Here is a 9822-nt window from a genome sequence, read left to right on the forward strand (position 1 = left end):
ACATCCCCCTCTTCCCTCATTTGTGCAAGGTAGCGCTAGGAAAAGACAACAAAGGCCCCATTCGTTCACACTCTGTCTCTAGCTGTCATGAAATAATGCCCGAAACCACAGCTCCCTTTCCACATCCAGGCCCCACACAACTCTCCATGGTTTACCCCAGGCGCTTCACATGCCCTGATTCAATCCATTGACAGCACGTCGACCCCGGTATACCACATCGATCCAATTCACTCTATTCCTTGCCCGCCTTTCACCCTCTGCATGTTCAGGCCCCGTTCACTCAAAATCTTTTTCACTCCATCTTTCCACCTCCAATTTGGTCTCCCACTTCTCCTCGTTCCCTCCACCTCTGACACATATATCCTCTTTGTCAATCTTTCCTCACTCATTCTCTCCATGTGACCAAACCATTTCAATACACCCTCTTCTGCTCTCTCAACCACACTCTTTATTACCACACACCTCTCTTACCCTTTCATTACTTACTCGATCAAACCACCTCACACCACATAGTGTCCTAAAACATTTCATTTCCAACACATCCACCCTCCTCCACACAGCCCTATCTATAGCTCATCTGCAAATTAAAGAACCATTATTTCTTTCATATCTTATACAACAAAAACAGAAATAACTATATGGCACTATATCTTCCTGGTTTCATTCCAGGTGGCTATAGTCTTCAACAAAACAGATAGTGCTATGAGTCGAGGTGTGAATGAGCTCCTCCATGTGATGCGTTTCGACAACCTCAAGGAATATGTCCCACAGCAGCTTACCACTTTTGAAGTTAGTGCACTAGCGGGCAAGGGGCTCCGCTCATTACTCAAGTGGATTACAGGCGAAAAATGAACATTCCTTAATTTTTTGTATTCAGTATGAGTTTAACACAACAAAGTTAAGTATTTCCCATACACGTAACCAATTCATTTTGTATCTAAACAAGTAGATTCATGGGCACATTCCACACACCAGTAAATACTATTGGAAACAAATGTCTGGATAAATTTTCTCAATATCCAAACTTTGGTCTTACAGACAAGTGTGTGTATGCTTCAGCATGCAGTAAATGAAGTTTATTTACCTGAAATTCGTAAACTTCAAAGTTATAGACTGCTAATCTCTGTATGTAACGTGTATGTATAAAAATTTACAATATATATCTCTCTCTTATTTACCCTACTTCTTGTTATGGTAACAAATCAGCCAACCAATACTGCCCTGAGATATGTCACCTAAGAAGTATATTAGATAATATCTGCTATTTCAATTTAATATCTACTATTTCTCCAAATAATGATATTTGATTTTCCTGTTGTCTCCCTATCTCCCTATTTTCATATTTTACCGATAGCAATAGAAGTAATTTACTTAAGTAAAATGTGCATCTTCAATACTTCAACTATAACACAGAGTTCATTATACAAACTACATTAAAGCTAAATTAACATGTAAAGTTTTTACAAGAGATACTGCTCGAGCTCTAATGATAATATGTACCATGCACTAAATGCTATGTTGAAAGCTATTGGCATAACAACTGGTTTTAACCCTGGGAACCCAAAATTTTTTCAGCACAGTTTGATTTAAATGCATTTCTCTGAGGTATTTACAAAAGAAACTGCATGAAATTCAATTCTTCATTAAAATAATAAAATTCATCATGGATAAATTTTTATAAAAAGTGGAAGCTATATACAACTTAATATGCAACTACATTAAATAATGAAATTCATGTATCCCTAAAAATTGTGTGGTCTCACGGGGTTGTTAGGGTCTAATATCTTCGGATCCTTTAAGAATTCCACACTCTTGAGCATGAAAGCCATGTACCCTGTAAAGAAAAAGTTTATTTACACAGGCTAACCCAAACTACATAAAATACAGTATGTAGAGCAAATGACTGGGAGATGTATAAAAGAAAGTGGCAGGAGGTGAAGAGAAAGGAGCAAGAGGTGAAAAAGAGGGCAAATGAGAGTTGGGATGAGAGTATCATTAAATTTTGGGGAGAATAAAAAGTTGTTTTGGAAGGAGGTTAATAAAGTGTATAAGACAAGAGAATAAAAGGGAACATCACTGAAGGGGGTAAATGGGGAGGTAATAACAAGTAACGGTGAAGTGAGAAGTAGATGGAGTGAGTATTTTGAAGGTTTGTTGAATGTGATAAGAGTGGCAGATAAAGGGTGTTTTGGTTGAGGTGGTGTGTGAAGTGAGAGGGTCAGTGAGAATGATTTGGTAAACAGAGAAGAGGAAGTGAAAGCTTTACAGAAGATGAAAGCCGGCAAAGCGGTGGGTTTGGATGGTATTGCAGTGGAAATATATGAAAATAAGGGGGTGACTGTGTTGTTGATTGGTTGGAAAGGACATTAAATGTATGTATGGTTCATAGTGAAGTGCCTCAGGATTGGCAGAATACATGCATAGTGCCAATGTACAAAGGCAAAGTGGATAAAGGTGAATGTTCAAATTACAGAGGTATAAGTTTGTTGATGGATTTGTATGTAGCATTTATGGATCTGGAGAAGGCATATGATAGAGTTGATAGAGATGCTCTGTGGAAGGTATTAAGAATATATGGTGTGGGAGGCAAGTTGTTAGAAGCAGTGAAAAGTTTTTATCGGGAATGTAAGGCATGTGTACGTGTAGGAAGAGAGGAAAGTGATTGGTTCTCAGTGAATGTAGGTTTGCAGCAGGGGTGTGTGATGTCTCCATGGTTGTTTAATTTGTTTATGGATGGGGTTGTTAGGGAGGTGAATGCAGGAGTTTTGGAAAGAGGGGCAAGTATGAAGTCTGTTGGGGATGAGAGAGCTTGGGAAGTGAGTCAGTTGTTGTTCGCTGATGATACAGCGCTGGTGGCTGATTCATGTTAGAAACTGCAGAAGCTGGTGACTGAGTTTGGTAAAGTGTGTGAAAGAAGAAAGTTAAGAGTAAATGTGAATAAGAGCAAGGTTATTAGGTACAGTAGGGTTGAGGGTCAATTCAATTGGGAGGTGAGTTTGAATGGAGAAAAACTGGAGGAAGTGAAGTGTTTTAGATATCTGGGAGTGGATCTGGCAGCGGATGGAACCATGGAAGCGGAAGTGGATCATAGGGTGGGGGAGGGGGCGAAAATTCTGGGAGCCTTGAAGAATGTGTGGAAGTCGAGAACATTATCTCGGAAAGCAAAAATGGGTATGTTTGAAGGAATAGTGGTTCCAACAATGTTGTATGGTTGCGAGGCGTGGACTATGGATAGAGTTGTGCGCAGGAGGATGGATGTGCTGGAAATGAGATGTTTGAGGACAATGTGTGGTGTGAGGTGGTTTGATCAAGTAAGTAACGTAAGGGTAAGAGAGATGTGTGGAAATAAAAAGGGCGTGGTTGAGAGAGCAGAAGAGGGTGTTTTGAAATGGTTTGGTCACATTGAGAGAATGAGTGAGGAAATATTGACCAAGAGGATATATGTGTCGGAGGTGGAGGGAACGAGGAGAAGAGGGAGACCAAATTGGAGGTGGAAAGATGGAGTGAAAAAGATTTTGTGTGATCGGGGCCTGAACATGCAGGAGGGTGAAAGGAGGGCAAAGAATAGAGTGAATTGGAGCGATGTGGTATACCGGGGTTGACGTGCTGTCAGTGGATTGAATCAAGGCATGTGTATGGGGGTAGGTTGGGCCATTTCTTTTGTCTGTTTCCTTGCACTACCTCGCAAACGCGGGAGACAGCGGCAAAAAAAAAAAAAAAAAAAAAAAAAAGTTTGTTGAGTATTCCTGGGAAATTATTTGGGAGGGTATTGATTGAAAGGGTAAAGGCATGCACACAGCATCAGATTGGGGAAGAGCAGTGTGGTTTCAGAAGTGGTAGGGGATGTAAGGATCAGGTTTTTGCTTTGAAGAATGTATGTGAGAAATACTTAGAAAAACAGATGAACTTGTATGTAGCATTTATGGATCTGGAGAAGGCATATGATAGAGTTGATAGAGATGCTTTGTGGAAGGTATTAAGAGTATATGGAATGGGAGGAAAGTTGCTAGAAGCAGTGAAAAGGTTTTACCAAGGATGTAAGACATGTGTACGAAAAGGAAGAGAGGAACGTGATGCCTCCATGGTTGTGTAATTTGTTTATGGATGGGGTGGTTAGGGAGGTGAATGCAAGAGTTTTGGAAAGAGGGGCAAGCATGCAGTCTGTTGTGGATGAGAGTGCTTGGGAAGTGACTCAGTTGTTATTCGCAGATGATAAGCACTGGTGGCTGATTTGGGTGAGAAACTGCATAAGTAGTAATACAAGAAATATATGAAAATGGACTCTATTCCAAGACAACAAAATGAATTCCAATTCTCATGCTTCCACCCCTCGTAGTCACATTTTATGACATTTTTTTTTCATTACTCCATTTTCCATCTTATCTAGGTAATGCTCAGGAAAGATGACTGGACTTTACAAAACAGGAGATATATGGGGGTACTTTTTCTCCCTAGTCCCCAGAATAATATAACTATGGAAATACAATAAGGGTCATCATTAATACAGTAATGACAGGAAGAATTTTCAAAAATTTTGCACACTACTTCATCAAGTACTGTACAGCACAGTACTTGATATTGAAAGAAATATGCTGTAAATGACGTAGTAATTATATCATTAATCATTTATGTACAAATTTCTAAAAGAAAGAACATAGGAAGGGGCAATGGAGGTTTCTTCTAACACCTGGTCATTTGTTTTTCATGTGACCTCGCCTCAAAGGAAAAAGTAAAAATGCAGGAATAATAATAATAATTATAATAATAATAATAATAATAATAATAATAATAATAATAATAATATCATATTTATTTTGCTATGTCGCTGTCTCCCACGTTAGCAAGTTAGCGCAAGGAAGCAGACGAAAGAATGGCCGAACCCACCCGCATACACATGTATATACATACACGTCCATACACGCAAATATACATACCTATACATCTCAACATATACATATATATACACACAGACATATACATATGTACACATGTACATAATTCACACTTTCTTCTTTTCTTTCAAACTATTCGCCATTTCCCGTGTTAGCGAGGTACGTTAAGAACAGAGGACTGGGCCTTTGAGGGAATATCCTCACCTGGCCCCCTTCTCTGTTCCTTCTTAAAAAAAAAAAAAAAAAAAAAAAAAAAAAAAAAAAAAAAAGAGGGGAGGATTTCCAGCCCCCCGCTCCCTCCCCTTTTAGTCACCTTCTACGACACGCAGGAATTACGTTGGAAATATTCTTTCTCCCCTATCCCTAGGGATAATAATTCATACTGTCTGCCTTTATTCATTCCCATCGCTACCTCGCCACACATGAAATAACAACCCCCCTCCCCCCTCATGTGTGCGAGGTAGCGCTAGGAAAAGACAACAGTAATATTAATAACTGACTGTACATGAAGCATAAACACTATTATGTTTAGAAACCAAATTTTCTAGATGTTGTTCATGAACAGTATTACTAAATGTGTGTAGCTGCCTATTTGCACAATGCATGTGTAAATGTGTATTTACAGAGATATTCACGGCATGGGAGGCAAGTTGTTAGAAGCAGTGAAAAGTTTTTATCAAGGATGTAAGGCATGTGTACGTGTAGGAAGAGAGGAGAGTGATTGGTTCTCAGTGAATGTAGGTTTGCGGCAGGGGTGTGTGATGTCTCCATGGTTGTTTAATTTGTTTATGGATGGGGTTGTTAGGGAGGTGAATGCAAGAGTTTTAGAAAGAGGGGCAAGTATGAAGTCTGTTGGGGATGAGAGAGCTTGGGAAGTGAGTCAGTTGTTGTTCGCTGATGATACAGCGCTGGTGGCTGATTCATGTGAGAAACTGCAGAAGCTGGTGACTGAGTTTGGTAAAGTGTGTGAAAGAAGAAAGTTAAGAGTAAATGTGAATAAGAGCAAGGTTATTAGGTACAGTAGGGTTGAGGGTCAAGTCAATTGGGAGGTAAGTTTGAATGGAGAAAAACTGGAGGAAGTAAAGTGTTTTAGATATCTGGGAGTGGATCTGGCAGCGGATGGAACCATGGAAGCAGAAGTGAATCATAGGGTGGGGAGGGGTCGAAAATCCTGGGAGCCTTGAAGAATGTGTGGAAGTCGAGAACATTATCTCGGAAAGCAAAAATGGGTATGTTTGAAGGAATAGTGGTTCCAGCAATGTTGTATGGTTGCGAGGCGTGGGCTATGGATAGAGTTGAGCGCAGGAGGGTGGATGTACTGGAAATGAGATGTATGAGGACAATGTGTGGTGTGAGGTGGTTTGATCGAGTAAGTAATGTAAGGGTAAGGGAGATGTGTGGAAATAAAAAGAGCGTGGTTGAGAGAGCAGAAGAGGGTGTTTTGAAATGGTTTGGGCACATGGAGAGCATGAGTGAGGAAGGATTGACCAAGAGGATATATGTGTCAGAGGTGGAGGGAACGAGGAGAAGCGGGAGACCAAATTGGAGGTGGAAAGATGGAGTGAAAAAGATTTTGTGTGATCGGGGCCTGAACATGCAGGAGGGTGAAAGGAGGGCAAGGAATAGAGTGAATTGGATCAATGTGGTATACCGGGGTTGACGTGCTGTCAGTGGATTGAATCAGGGCATGTGAAGTGTCTGGAGTAAACCATGGAAAGTTGTGTGGGGCCTGGATGTGGAAAGGGAGCTGTGGTTTTGGGCATTATTGCATGACAGCTAGAGACTGAGTGTGAACGAATGGGGCCTTTGTTGTCTTTTCCTAGTGCTACCTCGCACACAAGAGGGGGGAGGGGGATGGTATTCCATGTGTGGCGAGGTGGCGATGGGAATGAATAAAGGCAGACAGTGTGAATTGTGTGCATGGGTATATATGTATGTGTCTGTGTGTGTATATATATGTGTACATTGAGATGTATAGGTATGTATATTTGCGTGTGTGGACGTGTATGTATATACATTGTGTATGGGGGTGGGTTGGGCCATTTCTTTCGTCCGTTTCCTTGCGCTACCTCGCAAACGCGGGAGACAGCGACAAAGCAAAATAAATAAATAAATATAAATTTAGGAAAGATGGTTACTCACCTGTATCAATACTCTTTGCTATTTCCCTCTCAAGCTCAGCCTGTTGCCTCTTGCACAAACGAGTTATGTTCCGCCCATATACCCGTCCAGTGTATGGAGATACGAACTGTGAAAGTAACCTTGGATTTTTGTAGTCAAGGTGAATTTTGTACTTGCAAAGAATACACTGAACCTTCTCTTGCTTATATGGGTTGGCCATTTTAACGGGCTGAAAACATGATCATGATACTATTAGACAAGCCCTTCCTGGTACAAAACATTCTTTATAAATATTTTTCATGCTATTTTACAAGGGAAAATTGGGATTTTTTTTTTTTTGCTATATCAATGCAGCATCCTGGATGAGTGGTCTGCCACACTTGGAAACATATACAATTTATCAATATGTACTAATCCTATGTTTCTATCTTTTTTGTATCCTTTATTTATTCTAACTTTTTCTTTCCCATTCTAAGAGTCTGATGAAAGACTAAAATTCTCACTCATTTAACTTTTGGCTACTTACATTATGTTAGAGGAAAAAAATTCCTTCATAAATTTGGCAAATGACTGAAAATGCAAAAAAAAATCTTTGAAGCACTGCTGGTCACTCTTTATAACTATATAAAATATATCAAGGGAATCATTTATTTAAGATTCTGTATGCATAATCCCATTTCCAATGCGTGAAATCACTTCCTGATGTCATAAGACCTACCATGTCCTTTTGTCTCTGTTCTTTAAGCATCTGTTCCAACTTTGAAGGATCCCATGTAACTGGTTGAGAAGTATCTGGTATGGGGGTGGGGCTGTCATTGCTGTTTGATGATGTGCTGCATGATACACTAGCAACCCCTGGCAAAATGAACGAAAGTATGTTAAAGAATTACCACTTCTCTTCGACTGAAAATTTAGCATCATGTTCACGTGTTTTAATATGTTATCCCTATTCAGAGGCTCCTAAGGAGTGGTTGGCTAAGTTGGTGGGAATACATGATTAGGAGAGTACACATTTGTGTACATGTGTGAGGGGTGCATGCTGGACAACTGGATTTGCATCTTGAACTTGAGGAGTCTTGAGATAGGGTAGCACACTGTTTGTAATATGGGAAATGAGTGACGTCCAGAAAGCACAGAAGAAAGTGTAACAATAAAGTTTTACTTTATGCTAGACATCTTGCTTTAGAATATAAGAGATCGTTTTGCAATGGAAATGTACCATATGGAGAATAAAATGAAAACTGCAGTATGACTCATATTCTTTGATCCTTCAAGAAATAAACTGCTAGTGGGGAAGACAAAGATCAAGGAAAACATAAGGGTCAATACAGTAAAAATATGAAATCTGGGTGTGAGAGTGGGTTTTGCCAGGAAAAGTATGGCTCTTACAAAATTTCATCCATAAAGTCTTCAACCTCCTTACAACAGAATCGTATAATTTCTGCTGAATCTATGATATTCTTCCATGACATGTCATTAGACACATAATACATTTTAGGTTACAATATGAAACCAACTCATGAAAAAATTTCACTTTCCACTGGTAGTGTACTATACAAAAGATACAATATAACTGGAAGAGCATCATATAGAGCATCGTGTCTTACTTTGTTATAAGAAATTGTTTGACGGGGGAAGACACTATAGATCTGGGGCAACGTGTAATGATATAAAAGGTGCCACAATTTAAGCAAAACCTATGAAAACCTCACCTACCTACCCATATATGCCAGAATTTACCTTAATGTTATAGTTGAAATATAGCAACATAAAGTCAGCTACTTTGCCTCCTTTTAAGTAGTACACAGTGTTGATTAGGTGGTTCGTTGGATGATATCATGGTTTAGAATGAGCACTGGATCTACAGTTATGACATGCTGAACGTACCAGTTAACAAACTACTTTGCACAAGCTGTTCACCATAAAGTGGGAGGACCTTATGTAATTTGTTAGATTTTGACTATAACGTTAAACATCATGGTAAATAAGGTATCTGGTGTGTGTCTGGGTATTGAATATGACCTGCCGGACCTACAAAGGGCAATTTTATTCTAACAGCCTATACTTAGCCAAGAATGGTCTGTCCTTTCCTGGGTAGGCCTGGAATGGTCTTCCTGTGTTACATTTCCCCAGGAGAGGTCTCTTGTGTCCTAAGTTTGCCTGAAATGGCCTGTCATATCCTAGGTTAGCCTGGCTGAATCTATCCTGTCAAAGGTCCTACAATAACCAATCGTGTACTTAACCTGTTGGGAATGGTGTATACTGCCCTATGGCAGCCTGCTTTACTCTACCCTATCCTACGTTATCCTGCAATAATATCCTCTATCCTATGATAGCCTAAAGTGGCCTACCCTGCCTAAGGTTGGCTTACCCTGGATCGTCTGGCGACAGTCACCACTAACTACCCTGCTCCATCCTTCTCTAACCTGTATTGGGTATGGTACAACAACCTCGTCAGTGATTCTGATTGCTACCCCGAGCTAGTTCTTTTACTACAAAGTAACTCACGCATTAACGGAGAGCATCCTGAAGCAGCAGGAACGCGCGACAAGTAATTCTTCGCAGACTTGAGCAAACGTGTACTTGCCATCGCCGCCATGACGATTACATACCCTTTAGATAAATGTTCCTTGAGTATATATATATCATGTATTGCAGGAAAAAGTAATGCAAGAACTATTTCTCTTTTGCAAATTGATATTTTTCTGAATGTTAAAAAAAGTTTAGAAATTCTAAATCATGAGAAGAAATATTAGGGTGCATATGAACATCCTTGATAACGTAGCATCACCATTAATTAATAAGGATA

The 9822-nt window shown here is 39.8% G+C and overlaps 2 protein-coding genes across 10 annotated transcripts in view; one reads left to right on the forward strand and one right to left on the reverse strand.

Moving 5' to 3' along the window:
- The window catches only part of LOC139752112 (ADP-ribosylation factor-like protein 16), a 29037-nt gene extending 28033 nt beyond the window's left edge, over window positions 1–1004 (forward strand). For all 8 annotated transcript variants that reach the window (XM_071668016.1, XM_071668012.1, XM_071668013.1 and 5 more), the window contains one exon: window positions 670–1004. In XM_071668016.1, the coding sequence (XP_071524117.1) occupies window positions 670–852 (183 nt within the window). In that variant the 3' untranslated portion in view covers window positions 853–1004. The remainder of the gene's footprint in view (window positions 1–669) is intronic.
- mRpS18C (mitochondrial ribosomal protein S18C) overlaps window positions 1–9640 on the reverse strand; it is a 31106-nt gene extending 21466 nt beyond the window's left edge. The window contains exons 1-4 of one of the 2 annotated variants that reach the window (XM_071668011.1): window positions 9522–9640; window positions 7732–7868; window positions 7035–7242; window positions 1627–1834 (exon numbers count right to left, since the gene is read on the reverse strand). In XM_071668011.1, the coding sequence (XP_071524112.1) occupies window positions 1743–1834; window positions 7035–7242; window positions 7732–7868; window positions 9522–9612 (528 nt within the window). In that variant the 5' untranslated portion in view covers window positions 9613–9640 and the 3' untranslated portion in view covers window positions 1627–1742. Of the gene's footprint in view, window positions 1–1626; window positions 1835–7034; window positions 7243–7731; window positions 7869–9521 lie in introns of those variants that run through there. The other variant, XM_071668010.1, reaches the window with a different exon arrangement.
- Window positions 9641–9822: the final 182 nt, after the last annotated feature.

The sequence above is a fragment of the Panulirus ornatus genome, chromosome 12, assembly GCF_036320965.1.
Source record: "Panulirus ornatus isolate Po-2019 chromosome 12, ASM3632096v1, whole genome shotgun sequence".
NCBI lineage: Eukaryota > Metazoa > Arthropoda > Malacostraca > Decapoda > Palinuridae > Panulirus > Panulirus ornatus.